This window comes from Heteronotia binoei, chromosome 3 (genome assembly GCF_032191835.1).
Source record: "Heteronotia binoei isolate CCM8104 ecotype False Entrance Well chromosome 3, APGP_CSIRO_Hbin_v1, whole genome shotgun sequence".
In the NCBI taxonomy this organism is placed as follows: Eukaryota; Metazoa; Chordata; class Lepidosauria; order Squamata; family Gekkonidae; genus Heteronotia; species Heteronotia binoei.
In genome coordinates this window covers 169,976,070-169,993,523 of record NC_083225.1, presented here as the reverse complement: position 1 = coordinate 169,993,523, position 17,454 = coordinate 169,976,070, and the positions used below count along the sequence as shown (strand labels likewise).

General features: G+C 46.5%; 1 protein-coding gene across 1 annotated transcript in view; it reads right to left on the bottom strand.

Moving 5' to 3' along the window:
• Positions 1 to 14,791, bottom strand: part of PDGFD (platelet derived growth factor D) — a 222,352-nt gene extending 207,561 nt beyond the window's left edge. Inside the window, exon 1 of the mRNA XM_060234882.1 lies at positions 14,630 to 14,791. Within this exon, the coding sequence (XP_060090865.1) occupies positions 14,630 to 14,753 (124 nt within the window). The 5' untranslated portion in view covers positions 14,754 to 14,791. The remainder of the gene's footprint in view (positions 1 to 14,629) is intronic.
• Positions 14,792 to 17,454: the final 2,663 nt, after the last annotated feature.

Below are 17,454 nucleotides of genomic sequence, written 5' to 3'. Positions count from 1 at the left end.
TGCGACACTGATTGCCCCCCCCCCCCCATTAATCCCCACTGCCCTGTCAAGCAGCAGTGGGGAAGCAGGATTCAGGACTGGGAAGTCTCTCACTAATGTGGGAGATCGGGCCTCCTTAGTGTTGGTGTGAAGCAGCCCTGTATCCTACACTCATCTGATCCTTACATATCATGATACATTCAGATAGGCAGCCATGTTGGTCTGAAGCAGTAGATAGGGTTACCAAGTCCAATTCAAGAAATATCTGGGGACTTTGGGAGTGGATCCAGGAGACACTGGTGGTGGAGCCAGGAGTAGGGTTGTGGCAAGCATAATTGAACTCCAAAGGGAGTTCTGGCCATCACATGTAAAGGGACCGCACACCTTTTAAATGCCTTCTCTGCACTGGAAATAATGAAGGATAGGGGCACCTTTTTCAGGACTCATAGAATTGGACCCCCTGATCCAATCTTTTTGAAACTTGGAGGATCTTTTGAGGAGTGGCATTGGATGCTATGCTGAAATTTTGGTGACTCTACCTCAAAAACAGCCCCCCCCCCAGAGCCCCAGATAACCACAGATCAATTCTCCATTATTCCCTATGGGAATCAGTCTCCATAGCGAATGAGTCCTTAGCAGACATTCCCACCCCCGGTTTCTGATGACCCTGAAGCAGGGGGAGGGCCTCCAAACTGGGGGATCCCCTGCCCCCACCTGGGGATTGGCAACCCTAGCAGCAGAACAATGTTGGAGTCCAGTGGTCCCTTCAAGACCAACACAGTTTTATTCAAGACATGAGCATTTGTGTGAACGCACACTTCCTCAGATCCATGGAAGTTCATGCTTTGAATAAAACTTTGTTGGTCTTGAAGGGGCCCCTGGACTCTAATTTAGATCATAATACTGGTCATGAACATTCCTGTTTCACTGATAAAACATGTACTAGGAATGTTGTAATGCTTCCAGATTGAGCTTATGTAAACTCCTAGTATCAAGAGAGGAATGATCTCCGAAGGTATCTGCAAGTTACTCTTTTATGGTTGATCCCCATCAGTTGCAAGCCACCTATGATTCTTCAGAATGTCTCCTTTTAAATGAACCTTCCTTGACCTGCAGTACAACTCTGAACACTTGTGGGAAAAAATAAACAGCATTTCCTGCCATGATCATGCCTCCAACAGATGAGATAGAGATAATTTAGGTCAGCTGCATCTTACTAGAAAGAATGGAAACAGTTCCCTGAACTCTGGTCATGGTCTCTGAGTGCTGCTTGTTAAATCGAGAGCTCAGTTTGAGCCAGTCAACACACAAGGAGATTATATTGATGTGCTTTATTCCACGGACAATCATTCTCCCTCAGCCATTTAAATATCTGAACATTCTGTGATGTCACAGCAGCCCTGGAGGGGGAGGTGCTTGCAGATGGCAAATACACAACCGGTTTACATATATACAGAATTCAATGCTGCTTAGCACATTCCAGAGAATTTCTTGTACCTTCTGAATGGCAAATGCCTTTACAAAGACGAGACCAGTTCCGGTTGCACTAAGACTGATGTGGAATTTTGGCACATTATTTCAGAGGGAGGGACTGAGGTCAGGTTCATTGTATTTTAAACTTTTCAACAATTTTTTTTAAAAATATATTTCTCACGGAGTTCAGCTTCACAAAGTCTTAGCTGCAGGGTATCTGGGGATGTCTATTCAGAAGTCTATTCAGGAAGTCTATTCAGAAGGCCGAGCTTGCCCTCACGCACCATTCCAAACGTGACGTGTACCAAAACACAAATGTAGGAAGCCGGCTTTTAAAACAAGAAACAAAGACCAGCACTGAGGAATGAAACCAGGAATTACTCATGTACAATAGGAAGCTTGATGTCACTGAGAATTTATTAGTTACCAGAACCACAGAGAAGAGCCACATTCCAAACTTAAAAAAAGTTTGCTCATTCGAGCTGCTACTCTTATAGAGTTCACATGGAAAACCTATAGCTATTGCAACTTAACTTTAGACTCATCTGTTCTAAACTCCGTCCACACAGATTAGTTTCTGTCTATGGAAGTGTTGGCCAACCTTCATGGGAATTACCGAATCAGAACGAGTATACCCTTATTCAGGGGTGGAATTCTAGCAGAAGCTCCTTTGCATATTAGACCACACCCTCCTGATGTAGCCAGTCCTCCGAGAGCTTAAAAAAAGAGCCTTGTAAGTTCTTGGAGGACTGGCTATATCAGGGGTGTGTGGCTTAATATGCAAAGGGGCTCCAGCTAGAATTCCACCCCTGCCCTTATGTATTACCCACGGGTTTGATTGATTCCTACAAGCAATAATTGTGAACAAAGGAATGCAGCTTTATTCAGCTTAACAGAAATGACACTGATAATCCCTCACCCAGCCAGTGAGCTTTATAAGAAGAAAAGTCCACAAAGCCAGGCAGTCTTCCCAAGAACCAGTCTGGGTCCAAGAAGAGAGTGCGGAGTTCTCTGCAACCTACACAGCCCAGAAGCCTCTGTCCTCTCTTCTCTTCCAAGCTGCCTTCTGTGCTCAAAGTTACACTCTCCTCTCAAAGCTTCTTCTCCCTTCAAAGCTGCCTCTTGAGGCTGCCATTTTCTTCTGCTTCTATTTGCTTCTTATCTACACTGTCCTCTCATCCCAGGCGTTCTTCATCTACAGTGCCATGTAGAATTTAACCCCCTGTTGCCTTGGGACTGCTATTCACATAGAGAAGGGCTGTTTACAACTGTAATTTCTACTATACCTTATCAGTGGAGTTTTGGTTTTCATGCATGGTGATGCTTAGCCTGACAGGTAAGGGACACCCAGGTGTCCTTTTCCTGCCTCTCTATCGCCCCATAAAGATAACAACCTCACAGGGCCTGCAAGAAGAACGAAGAGCGAAAGCTTGTTGACTTCCATGCAGCTCAGCTTCATTGGAGGGTGGATTTTATAGAATTATGCCTCACTGAGGTCCTTCCCCTTCCCAAATCTATCTCTCCCCTCACCAAATCCCTCTCTCCCTAGGCTCCACCCCCAAATCTCCAGGAATTTCCTAATACAGAGCTGGCAACCCCAAAAGAGGGAGAGTTCTTAGTCCTACCTCTTCTTCACTCTCTCTGGTCAGGGGAAAAAAACTGTGTTCTCATTAGCCTGCTTCCCTCAGTCCTTCTGGCTCCCTGCCTTACCTGGCCTCACACATGGGTTCTTCCTCTCATGAGATGTCAGGGATGTTGATGACCAGCTCTTTGGTCCTCTTCCAACCGCCATCCTTTTCAGGCCATCCAGGGAGTCTGTCGATCTGCTGGGGTGCCCTTTTAAAGAGAAGCAGTTCTACAGCAGCCATTCCTCAGCCTCCAGATGGCTCACAGATAATTCAGGTGGTCCCTCATCCTAGACAACTGGCTCAGTCTACTTAAACTTCCAGACTGGTTATAAACAGTTTCAGTTAAGGTTGCCAGCCTCCAGCTGAGGGCTGTCGATCACCCATAATCACAGCTGCCTTCTAAACTACATGAATCACTCATTTATTCTATATTGAAAACATTGGCTGTTTTCCCACTGAGCTTACCTCGGAGCAACGTCCCTCTTCACCGCGCAGCGTCTGCGCAGATTTCCCACCAACTGCTCCGAGGCTGCTCCGAGTAACCAAGTAGAGTCGTGGCTTTTGCGTCGCTAATGTAAACTGGTTTTTAGTGGTTTCCATTTGCAACGCAAAAGGTCGGGAACTTCCTGGTTCCTCGGAGCAGCCTCAGAGCAGTTGGTGGGAAATCCGCGCAGACGCTGCGTGGTGAAGAGGGATGTCGCTCCGAGGTAAGCTCAGTGGGAAAACGGCCATTAATTCCACTTCTTCTGGAGAAAATGGCTGGTTTGAAAGGCATGACATCATACTCTACTTAAGGTCCCTTCCTTCTGTAAACTCCATGCTCCCAAGCTTAACTCTAAAATCTCCAAGTAGTTTTGAACCTGGAGTGGGCTGCTGTAGCTTCATTCTATATATCTTTTAAATGAAAGAATTTTGCTAGCACAGGCTTTGTGATTCTAATTGATTTAATCTGGCTGGATGTCATTCAAAGTTAACATCGTTCAAAAAATATTTTTATTAGTTGCCTTGAGTAACCTTTCTGGCAGACAGGCACATTTACATTCATAAATGTTGTTTCTGAAGTGTAAATCTTGGAACCACTTGCATTACTTGGCTGCAACTAAAGAAGATGAAAATTGAGGAGGGGGTGGTGGTAGCAATACTGAAAACACTTCATCATGTGTTGAAGTGTATGCAAGTCAGCATCCTTTTTGAAATCCAGCACACATAAACTCCTGGACTATGTGCAGTGTCACACTAATACCTCTTGAGAGATCTGTTTGTGCGCAGTGAGAAAGGACTAAATTAAATAAATAGAAGCTCCTGTAAGTGCAATCCAAAAAAGAGGTTGCTCTCTATGTTTCTGTATGATTTAAGTGTTCCACTTTTGTCTTCTTTTTAATTGGCATGCATTAGAGGTGTGTCATTTCCCATCTTTTCTGGATTAGACATGATAAGACCATTCGATGATGTAAAGATGTAGTAGTGATACCCTCCCTCATTTGAAACTGTTCAGTAGGGATCCCAGCCCCCCGGTCCAGGCGATAGTTCCCCTGCTTTTGTAGACTCCTTTCAAGCTGCCTGCCAGCTGGCTGACAAGGAGAAACTTTGCCCACAAATGCCCCAAAATGCAACACAATGACATCACCCAGAAGTGACATCATCACCCCACTGACAGTGCATGGTGACACTCTAGTTTTTGGGACAAACTCTGTGGTAAAATTGGGCTCAAACCATAGAGTTTTGCCCAAAAACTAGGGCATCGCCACACAATGTTGGTGGTGTGATGATGTCACTTCTGGGTGATGTCATCACACCAAAAGGAGTTCCTGGGAAGGCCCAGCAACCCCCCTGCTGGCAGACAGGCAGGACCTGGCAACTTACTGTTCAGTGGACCTCTGCATTGGTTACTGGTCTCAGGCATGTCAATCAGGAAGCACATCCAAATAATGGATAAGTTGTACAGTAGGCCACTGGCCTCATTGGTAGGCAGAAACATAAGAAGTGGCCACCACTATGGAACACACAAAATCATAGAGTGGAAGGTACCTTCATGATCATGTAGTCCAACCCCCTGCACAATGCAAGAAATTCACAAGTACCTCCCACCCACACCCCTAGTGATCCCTGCTTCATACCCAGAAGATGACAAAAACTCTCCAGGATCCCTGGCAAAACTGGTCTAGAGAAAAATTGCTGCCTGACCCCAAAGTGGCAAACAGCATTTCCCTAGCAAATTCCACTGAGGTAGCTATCTTAGTCTATTGTAGCAAAACCAAAATGGATTCTTGTGGCTTTTTTTTTTTAAGCATAAGCTTTGACAGATGCATAAAGTGACTCTTTTGTCAGCAGGTACATACATGGGGGTGAATAATGAGTTAAAAAGCTGTGAAGCATGATATGAAATTTTTGTGCAAAATTCAGAAGTAGACAAGATAAGTACAGCAACCATTCGCAGTTGCCATTTTAATTCAGAAAAGGGACCTCAATTGTCAGATGCTTGGAAAACACTGGAATAGCACAATTTAAAGGTCTGACATGAGGTAGATTTAGATTACCAAAATTGCACAGATTATTGGAGTAGCAGAAAGGATATCTCCTTCATCTCCTCACACAGATAATTCCCAGTGTCTGCCTGCTATCTTTGGTCCCAATCGTTCCGTTCTTTCAAAAGAATGAAATTCTATGAACGAAAGAAAAATTATTCTTTTTTTAAAAAGGAAAGAAAGCATTTTAAGGAGTTCTCAAAGGTTGATGCCGATAATACTATTCAGGAATTTAAAGGCTGCTCCAACTCCCAAGACTGCTGCTAAGTTTGTAATTGAAATATCTGCCTTAGCGTGATATACATCTATCTGATAAAACGGGCCTGCCACAGCTGGGTCTTTTGTTGAACTCCATTGTATTGATTACAGCTAAGTCAGAGTTGCAATTTCCCTAGTTTCTCCACTTCTCAGAGACAACAATATAGCTAATGAGATAGTGCAGTGGTTAAACACTTCCATTGTAAATGAGAAGTTAGACGCTCAAATCTTGGCTTAGCCCAGAAATGGGAGGCAAGCTACCAACTCTTGGCCTTACTCTCCCACTGGTATTAGGGGAGGAGAGGGGGTGCCATGGAGGGGAATATTATTTTTGTTGGAAGCTGCAGAAGAGAGCTGAGCCCAAGTGTGTAGGCGTGTGTGCGCTTTTCACAAACCCTCTTGCACTCATGAAAAATATTCCCTTTTGGCAATCTTTCTCAGGGTACTGTAAAGCAAAGCTGAGGCTGTTTCCCATTGTGCAGGGAGTGGGATGCGCAGGAAAGAGAGGACCAAGTACAGTTGCCAGCTCTGGGTTGGGAATTTCCTGGAGATTTGGGGGTGGAGCCTGGGGTGGGGTTAGCAGAAGGGAAGGGACCTCAACATGGTACAATGTCATAGGGTCTACCCTCCATTTTATCCCAGGGAACTGATCTCTATCTTGTGGAAAGGAAAGGTCCCCTGTGTAATCACCAGTTATTTTCGACTCTGGGGTAACACTGCTTTCACAGCATTTTCATCGCAGACTTTTTTACAGGGTGGTTTGTCATTGCCTTCCCCGATCATTACACTTTCCCCCCAGCAAGCTGGGTACTCATTTTACTGACCTCGGAAGGATGGAAGGCTGAGTCATTCTCGAGCCAGCTACCTGAACCTGGAATCCACTGGAATCGAACTCAGGTTGTGAGCAGAGAGCTCCAACTGCAGTACTGCAGCTTTACCACTCTGCGCCACGGGGATCTTATGGAGGTGACTTTTAACTCCAGATCTCCAGGATCCACCTGCAGGGTGGCAACCCTAGGAGCAAGATAACTTAGCCGATGTTCCCTTTGTTGCCAAGCAGGGAAGGAGGAGGGAGGGAGGGAGGGAGGGAGGGAGGGAGGAAGGAGGAAGGAAGGAAGGAAGGAAGGAAGGAAGGAAGGAAGGAAGGAAGGAAGGAAGGAAGGAAGGAAGGAAGGAAGGAAGGAAGGAAGGAAGGAAGGAAGGAAGGAAGGAAGGAAAATAATGGGAGAGGGAAGACAGAGGGAGAGGTGGAAAGAAAGCAACTTTAACAAACCAGCTAGCTTGGTTTGGAGAAGTGATTTAAAGAGACAAATGCCTTCTCCAAGTTGGCTGATGGGGCAGTGGCGGCTTCGAGAGCCACACAATATGTGTGAAAGAGCCACATGTGGCTCCTGAGCTGCACTTTGGCCACCCCTGGCTTAGTTCATCCTCTGTGACACGACACCATCTCATTAGCATGTAGTGCCCTGATGTTCAGCTTGGGATCCCTGACTGTCTGGGATCCCATAAGGAATGAGGAAGAATTCTTAAAGAAACAGAGAAAGATTGTCTCCACTTGCTATACAATGACCATAATGCCTCCCATGATCTCAGTCAGCATTTTTACTTGCACACAATAAAACAACAGGCTGTGCTTGGATTGACAAGATATTTATACCCTCCTTTTCTTCACAATGGGGCACCAAAAGCAGTTCACATAATTACCCTCTCCACTTCATCCTCATGAAGGCTTCCCAACCCCCCCCCCGCGCCCTGGCGGGAGACCCCCGAATTTGCAGCCCCCTCCCCCGCTCTCCAAAAATCCAGAAGCGGAGGGGGGGGGGTGTGGGAAACGGCGCCAATTTTAGTTCCACTCTTCCCCATTGAGTTTCCCAGTTAGGCTCTTCTGCTTTCCGAGGCTGCTTCTCGTGCCCAGTCAGCTGGCCAGAGGGAGAAGCCCCGCCCCCAGAGGATCATGTGCCTTTCTACCTCCAGAGGCTTCAGTCTCCAATTGAAAGGCTTCAACTCTGGTGTGTCTGTGTTGCTGTAAAGAAGCTGGCAGCAACTTGTGAGTAGAGAGGCCAGATTCGCCAGAAACTGGGGGGGGGGGGGGGAGGAGAGGGAAACGTCCTCATTATTCCCTATGTGGAGATCGCTTCTCATAGGGTATAATAGGGAATTGATTTGGAGGTTTCGGGGGCTCTGGGGGAGCTGTTTTTTGAGGTAGAGGCACCAGATTTTCAGTATAGTATCTAGTTCCTCTCCCCAAGTTTCAAAACGATTGGACCAGGGGGTCCAATTCTATGAGCCACAAAAGAAGGTGCCCCTATCCTTCATTATTTCCTATGGAATGAAGACATTTAAAAAGGTGTGCTGTCCGTTTAAATGTGATGGCCAGAACTCTCTTGGAGTTCAATTATGCTTGTCATACCCTTGTTCCTGGCTCCGCCCCAATGTCTCCTGGCTCCACCCCCAAAGTCTCCTCGCAACCACCTCCAAAGTCCCCAGATATTTCTTGAATTGGACTTGGCAACCCTATCCTCATGACAACCCTGTGAGGCAGGACAAGTGAAGAGAGAAGAACTGGCCCAAGGTCACCCAGCAAGCTTCTATGGCAGAGTGAGGATTTGTGCCTGGGTCTTCCCAGATCTCTGACCACTTGGAAGCCGTCACTGAAACAGAGGGTTTTTGAAGATTATTTTGGAGAAACACTTCCCTTTTCTGTACCTGATCCCACTGTGTGGCTATTTTAATCTTCACTCTGGGGCCTAGTTCAGAATGAGGTACAAAATGGAGAGCAGCTTTCATACTTTCACAGCCCTTGTTTTGTGCCTGCCAATGAGGCTTTTGCTTCTGGAAGCTTCTGCCCCACAAGCCAATTTAACTCCCTGGGCGTCCAAACACTTGTCTTTACCCACAAGGGGCCTTTAGTTGGTGAAAGAGATACATTGAATCACCATACTGAAGCTATTCAAAACAAATGTGTTCTTCCTCAAGGATCCTGGCAATAGAAAGCAAAAAGGTTTGTTTTTCCATTGTCTGAAAGAACTCCTTTTTGGGCTCCCGGGCTCCCAACCTCTAATCCTTGTATTCTGCAGCAGTCAAAAGACCTGGAGCCTCTAGGGATGTCTTTGCAAATCCGCAAGTTAAGGTCGCTGGAATCTGGACATGAGCCCAGAGTATTTTACAGAATTAGGTTTTGTCCTTGCGTTGTAATTAAAGTTGCAATGTTGGAACATGTTCAGGACAGACCTTTTGAAACTCATCTACTTTGTGTCAGCAATTCCCAGCTAGTAGGTTAGGACACCACCAAACGCCACAGAAACAGTATTAGCTAGAGCCAGTTTGGCAGTATTTGGATAAATACAGGAAGAGTACGGCACACAACTGTAAATACAAAAAGGGTCCTTGGAAAATAGTGTTTTCCAAGGATACCCATACTCCAGCCACACATCATTGGATGGTGCACTACTGTTACACTACACCAATTGTTCACAAGTAGATTTTCCAGTATAGCTTCCACAGGGAAGGCGAGATATAAATCTAATAAATCTAAACTAATCTAATCTAAAACAATCCAGGTACAAAAGTCCTATAAGGCCATGATAGTTGTGACAATTCCCAGTGATGTGGGAAAGCAGAAAAAGAAGAGGAGATTGGATTTATACCCCACCCTTCACTACCCAAAAGAGTCTCAGAGCAGTTTGCAATCTCCTTTCCCTTTCCCTCCCCACAAGAGATACCCTGTGAGGTAGGTGGAGCTGAGAGAGGTCTGACAAAAACTGCTCTTGAGAGGAACAGCTCTGTGAGAACTTGCGACTGACTCAAGGTCACATCAGTAGTTGCATGTGAAGGAGTGGGGAATCAACCCTAGTTCTCCCAGATTAGAGTCTGATTAGAGAGTCCCAGATTAGAGAGTGGAGAACCAGACAGGAAAAGTGCATATCACACTGGGAGGGGTCATAGCTCAGAGTTAGAGCATGTCCTTGGCAAGTTGAATCCCCAGCATCTCCCATTAGAAGGATCAGGGAGTAGGTGATGTGAAAAACCTCTGCCTGAAACCCTGGAGAGCTTCTCCCCGTCTGAGTAGACAATACTGACTTTGACGGACTCATGGTCTGATTAGGTATAAGCAGGGCTTTTTTTGTAGCAGGAACTCCTTTGCATATTAGGCCACACACCCCTGATATAGCCAATCCTCCAAGAGTTTGCAGGGCTCTTAATATACAGACAGCCAATTTGGTGTAGTGGTTAAGTGTGTGGACTCTTAACTGGGAGAACTGGGTTTGATTCCCCACTCCTCCCTTTGCACCTGCTGAAATAGCCTTGGGTTAGCCATAGCTCTGGCAGAGGTTGTCCTTGAAAGGGCAGCTGCTGTGAGCGCCCTCTCAGCCTCACCCACCTCACAAGGTGTCTGTTGTGGGGGGAGAAGATATAGGAGATTGTAAGCCGCTCTGAGTCTCTGATTCAGAGAGAAGGGTGGGGTATAAATCTGCAGTTCTTCTTCTTCTGTCTTCTACAGCCTACTGAAAGCTCCAGGAGGATTGGCTACATTTGGGGTGCATGACCTAATATGCAAAGGAGTTCCTGCTACAAAAAAAGCCCTGGGTATAAGGCAGCTTCATATACATCCACACAAATCTCACCATTGCCCACACTGCCATGTGTAAACTAGCACAATATGGATTATAATAGCTGGGGTTTAGATAGCAGTGTTCTGGTGCAGAATCCTTGTGGGGTATAATGCATCACGACACACAATACGCAGGTAGCAAAGCTCCTCTATGTAGGATGTATTTTCCTGCGCACGCTGCATCCACCCCATACCTGCCCGGCACGAGCAATCTGAAGACTTCTCTTGCACGTGTGTGGCCAGTATCTCTCTTGGCAACGGGGCAGGGGCTGCGAGAATGCCAGGGAATGGATAAAAGAGAATCGGCTTTTTCAGAGCCAGGATAATGCCAGCTCTAATCTCCGGTGGGATCGTGCCCATAGTGAAGACCAGAGAGTGTTTGCAAACATTGCTGCACAATGACCAGGGATGGGAACAAGAAGCATATGAGTCTGCTCAGTAAGTAACCGTAGTTCAACTGAAATCATGCCTCCCATCAGCAAAGCAGAAGCAGATCACTATGGAACCAGTAACGGTTGCAAAGGCCATTATGCCATTATTAATATAGCATCATAGCCTGCAGTATTGTATTTTTTTTTTCAGTGAACTTCTCCAGGATGTCTATTTTGGCTGAAGCAAGAATGGAGGGAAACCCCATTCAGTTGTGCTCTGGGAAGTCTGCAATGCAAATAAATAAAACAGAGGCTCACTGACCAAGGAAAACTATTCTGTCTGAGAGATAATACACCTATTACAACCCTTCAGACTTGTCTGAGACCTGTTTGCTACTTTTCCTTACAGGGGCTTTCTTTCATAAACATCTGCTGTAGAAAAGTATTGAATTCCAGCTGTTTGCAGCTGTAAATCCTTGCATGGCTAAAAATTACACAGCGGGGGGCAGGATTCATTCACTGCTGCATGTTCCGCCTCCTGAATTCCTTCTTTCACTCCACTCCCTGTGAAAGAAAACAAAAACCCAGAAATACCTCAAACTTTTGGTTCTGCATGAATCACTGTGAGTCTTGGGACACCCCATGATTGCTGCTGCAAGAGTTTCAGCACAGTGTGCAGACAAAGAGCAAGGCTGGGGAAGGGAGAGGATCCATAAGCTGGTTGACTGAAATCTTGGCTTGTCAACCTTTGAGGAGATCACTAGTGCAAGGCAGACCAGCAGAGGAACAGTGCCTATGGGTTAACATTTTGTCCTTCAGCCATCATAAAGCAACTGGCATCAAAAGACCCAGTTCCAAAATAAGCTACAGCTATTGTGAAGTTTTTTTCCCCCTTGGTAGATGCTTTATAAACAAAAAAGACACACTCCTTTCAGACAGTGGGACATTCACCCTAGAGCTAAGAAGTCCACTAAGAAATTATGGCAAAACTACTGCATGAAAATGAGGGATGGAACTCATTTTCTGTGCCAAGATTCTGCACCCAAACTTGTAGAGGAGACAGCTTAGAACTTCTCTAGATTGTAATCTATGGAACAGGTTATCTGAGGAAGAGAAGATACCTTGAGGAAGAAGCGACATTCTGAGAAGGAGAGGATACTTCCCTTAATCACCAGTAACAACACTAGCAAGCGGACTCTCATTCATCCACACTGGATTTATGGAAGTAACTGTACCCTTCCCTGCCCCAAAGGAACTCCAGAAGAGCTGTTGCTTTCTCTTATTTAAGGGGCTTGGAGATATTGCCCTGTCCTGTTTTTGAGAAGTCTGAGTTGGAACTACAGTTCACCGACTCTTGTATAGAGCAGTAAGTGGTATATACTGCCTTGTATGCTAGAGTCTATAAACATGGCCAGATATCTGATGCTGGTTCAGCCATTAGGGGTCCACATGTTGTAAGTGACTCTATGTTCAAATGGGGGATTCATGTTCAAAAGTTTGGGGAACACAGATCCAGTACAAAGAGATTGGTAGTGCACGACCTGTGCAGAACAGAGGTCCTGTCATTGTCAACCTGACCATCCTGCCTGCCAACCCTCTGCCTACTACTCTAGAGACAGGTGTTTGGAGTCAGAAGATGTCCTAGGCACAGTTGGGCTCTAGCACCTCTCATTTTAGATACTGGCAATGGTCAGGATCTATTAATTCCTTACACCCCCATGGAAACGTTCCATAAATTGTACTCTGAAGTTTGTAGCCAACAGCAATTCCTTTTCATTTGGAAAATGTTAAAACTGTAAGATTACAGGAAATGAAAGGAAAACTAAAGACCACCTCTCCTGTGTTCAGAACAGGCTATTTCAAAATGTAATCGCAATTTCCCAGCCTGTGAAGGACAAGCCCTACTCATCTGGAAAACTTAAAGTATGACTTCAGACAACCATCCACTCCTCAAGCTCTCTAGCTAGCAAATAATGTTTTTGTTTTGTGTACAGTTACCCAGTAGAATGAAGTCATCCAAAGAGCACCAATATACAGTAACCATTATAGCCATCCCACTCCAAACACGTTCCAATAGCCAAGCTTTCTAACACCCTAGTGGAAATGTCAGAAAGCTGAACCTGATTCAGGGCTTGTCTGGATCTGAAACCATCAGCAGCCTTTACACATCTGGATGAAGTTACCATACCACTGGCCATGCCTCTCAAAATTCCTGAAGTATTTTCACCCTAATCTTGTTACTGTGGTCTTGAAGCTGTGGATGCTTGAGACTGGCCCCTGGGACATCATGCAAACCAAGTACACGCTACCACTGATCTGAGAGTCATTGGCCACTCAACCGTTGGGACCAGTTCCTCTAAGTGGAGTTAGTGTAAGCTAGCTCACAGATTTTTAGCCTCAAACTCACACATTTTTGTCTTAGCGCAGGAAGGATAACCCCAGAGCACAATAATTTATGCAATAGCCTCACAATTTTAATGCCAGTAGCTCACAACTTTAATATCAGTAGATCACAAAGTAGAATTTTTGCTCAAAAGACTCTGCAGCTTAGAGGGAACATTGGCTGGGGCATATCTCCTGGTTTAACTTCCAGATAAATTCGAGCACAGCCCCTGTCTTTTGAGAATGAGCACTCAATGGTCCCTTTCAGATGCCTTTCCATTGGATTCCCACCCTTTGGTGAAGCTATACTGTCTACCTTGCAAGGGTCACACTTTCACAATTTTCCCATGATAACGTGGAAAGCACTTCAGATTTGATACAATGTTATTTAGCATTTGCGATGACGCTTTGCATAATACTCCATACATATCGCTTTCCAGTGCATGCACATTACACGCATGTATATTCCACAAACTCATGAATGTCTCACACATGGATGGTCCCAAGTTATCATCTAAGTCTTCGTTTCCTACATATAAGTATCTTCCATGCTGGGAACTGGTGGTGCACTATGTGGCCCCGTACGTGATGAGGGGAAGGATCAAAGTCATGCAATCCATCCAGGCTCCAAAGAATGCACACTTCAGCACTTGGCACACCCCAACCTGTCCACAGATCAAAGTCATGCAATCCATCCAGGCCCCAAAGAATGCACACTTCAGCACTTGGCACACCCCAACCTTATAAGTCTTGCAGAACATCCAATTCCTATTGTTTTCACTGGGATGTCCTAGCAATAACATCTGCCTTTACTAGAACACCTTCCTAGACCTCTAGAGATATGTTGCAATGCATTCTTAACTCAAAGGATGCCCTACTGGATTTGACAGGATTTACTCTGTGATAACCATGCACAGAATTGCATCTCAGAGTGAGATGAACCAGCATGGACAACTGCTGCAGGTAATGATCTACTGAGGTGATCAACTTCTTCCCAAAGTCCTGCATTTCTCAGATGGAAAGCATTTCCTGTAGGAAGAAACCCAACACCCATCTATCAACCAATCCATCTATTTAACCAGCCCATCCAAGAATAAATTGTAGCTCTGGACCAGGTTTAACTACAGCTTTGTGAGTTCGATGTCTGTTTCATGTACCAGATCCTTACTGTGTAAAGTAAAGCATCCCTTAAGAAGTCATTGCTGAAGTATATGGGGGTACAGCGTCAGAGCCCCACTCCCACGCACACATAATTCACCTTGTCACCTTTCCTCTCTTCATTCAAGCGCATCTCTCAAGAGAACTTCCAGGGGGCGCCTTCTCCCAACCTCCAGAGTTTGGCGCCCGCCTGGTCTCCAGCCCACGTCCCCAAGCAGCAGCCAGCAGCACAGCATTACTCACCGTCTCTCCGCAGGTTCGAGGCTCGCAGCGCTCGGATAGATCCGCTCTGGGCGGCGAAGCCCTGCCGAGGGCCAAAGTTGGCCCAGGCCACCACGTAAAGGAGAAAGGACGCCGGCAGCTGCATCGGGACCCCTTTGGCGCGCGCTTGGCACAGCAGCGTCTCAAAGAATACAAATCAGAAACGCGACTTCCCTCTTCCAAAGGAGAGATCTCCTTTCTCGGTACACTTTTGCGAAAGCTAGCCGATAGTTTCCCCTTTGCGCGCTCCTCTCCAAGCGAATCCCCAATAACTTTTTTTATTGGCTGGCTGCAGGGATGCAGGGAGGGAGGGGGAAGTGCTCTTTGCCAAGTTGTAAGAAGAACTGAAGACAGGTTGCACCCCCCACAGCCCACGTGCCTCCTCGCTCGCTCTCTTTTTCGACCGGCAGCTCCGAGTCCAGAGAGGAACGTGTTTCTCCCCCAGGGGGAGCCAGGTCCCAACCTCTTGCGGTGGGCTTGGCTTGGCTCGACTCTCTTGGCGAGCTGCGCAGTTCCCGACGCCCCTCTCCGGGCTGCAGTGGCGCGCAGACTTTCCCCAAGCCTTTGGGAAGGCGCCTGCCTGCCTGCCTGCCTGCTTTGGCCGGGGAGAGCGGAGGCAAGGGAATCTCCTCCCTCCGCCCGTGCGCGGCGGCCGCGAAGGCCAGGCGGCGCGGAGAGCTGCAGAGAGCCGCTCGATGTCGTCGGGCAGGAAAACAAACCGGCGACGGCTCCGCGCGGAGGAAAGGCGGCGGCGGCGGCGACAAAGGCGCCTCTGGCCACGGGGGGCAAGGGAGGAGGCGGGGGGAGGAAAGGGGGCAGCCCGGCTGCGGGGCAAAATAGGTACCCTCGAAGCTGCAGAGTCTTGGGAGCAAAAAGTCTACTTTGTGAGCTACCCACTGGCATTAAAATTGTAAGCTACTGCACAAGTGAGCGTGCTCTGGGGTCATTTTCCCTGAGCTAAGACAAAAATGTGTGAGCTGGAGGCTAAAAATCTGTGAGCTAGCTCACGCTGACTCAGCTTAGCAGGAACCCTGGGCCCAAGGGATGTTCCCTCTGAGCTGCAGAATCTTGTGAGCAAAAATTCTACTTTGTAAGCTGCTGGCATTAAAGTTGTGAGCTCTGGGGTCATGCTTCCTGAGCTAAGACAAAAATGCGTGAGCTGGAGGCTAAAAATCCGTGAGCTAGCTCACACTAACTCAGCTTAGAGGGAACCCTGGACTCAAGGTAGGAAATTGGGAGGGGTAGGGTTGGAATGGCGCTCCCCCAGTTGGAAACACGTGTTCGTTGAAGGGACAGCCAGGGATCCTTTCGTAGCAAAAGAGGAGCCAGAGCTCATTAGCACAACTCATTTGCATATGCCACACACACCCTGACATCTCTGGAAGGTGTACTAAATTATATCCGCTCAGCATCTTCCTTAGCATGCATATTGAATTAGAATCATACTTTTTAAAAGTACTTTCTCCTTTGTGGCTCACAGTGGCATGATGAAGATTTCCATCTGTCTGCTTTATATGTTTGGGTATTTCTCCATTTTTTTTTTAGTGGGGGAATTTATTAGAAAGTTTGTCAAATCTTAAGAGTTCAGCAGAATTCTCACAGGGGGGTTGAACAATGGAGCCCAGAAGTGCATATATATATATATATATATATATAAATATGGGGGGAGGAGTAAAAAAGAGCACAAAAAAAATTAGAAGTTCTGGAGCTCTGCTCTTGTGAGCTCCCACCCAAAATGAGGAAGGATCCCCAGAGAAGTGACTTTTGCACTTTTTCCTTCCACACACATCTTCATAAGTGAGAGTCAGTTCTGCAGAGCCCCCCCCCCCTTTTTTTATGCTGCCACCTCCCCACTCTTCAAATCAAGGCCCACCCATGTCCTCTGTCTCATGGTCAGTATGGTATAGTGATTAGAGGACTGCCATTTATCTACAGAGGCTCACATTTGTACTCCCCAGGAGGACTTTGAGCCAGGCAGGTGCTTTCAGCCAAATCTACCTAACAGGATTGTTGGGAGGATGGCAGAAGGATGAGGCTGGGGTGGCCCACATTCAGGCGGAGCCTGGAGATCTCCCAAAGTTACAACAGATCTCCGGATCGCAGAGATTGGTTCCCCCAGGAGAAAACAGTTTCAGGGGGTAGCTGTTTTGGTCTACAGTAGATCAGCTGGATTCGAGTCCAGTCACACCTTAGATGCCAACAAGATTTTAGTACTATGAGTTGTGGAGACTCAAAGCATAGCCAGCTTTAAGAGGGGGTTGGATAAAAATATGGAGCAGAGGTCCATCAGTGGCTATTAGCCAGAGTATATATATATGTTTGTATGTATGTATATGTGTGTGTGTATATATATATACACACATGAACACATATATTGGCCACTCTGTGACAGAGTGTTGGACTGGATGGGCCATTGGCCTGATCCAACGTGGCTTCTCTTATGTTCCTGTCAGATTTGAGTTGGAATGGAAATCTCTTAAGGCCATATATCCCAGTTAGAAAGGTGGGAGGGGTATTGCAAAGGGGGAAAAAAACCCTCAGGATGTTCCTGAAATTGGCAACCCAAGATAAGCCATGGATGCTGCTTTGAGGTCCTTGAAGGAAGGGTAGAACAAACATGCTGGGGTGAAATCATGACTTTGATGGAATGGATCATTATGAGTTTTACAGGGCCCATCTCTAGATACCTCCATTGCATTGCAGCATACCCCTGACTCCAGGGCCTCCAATATAAAAAGTAGCAAGGGGTTGCAAGGACTTGCAAGGGGCATCTCATTTCTCTCCTCCCTGCCCCCCCCCTTTCTTCT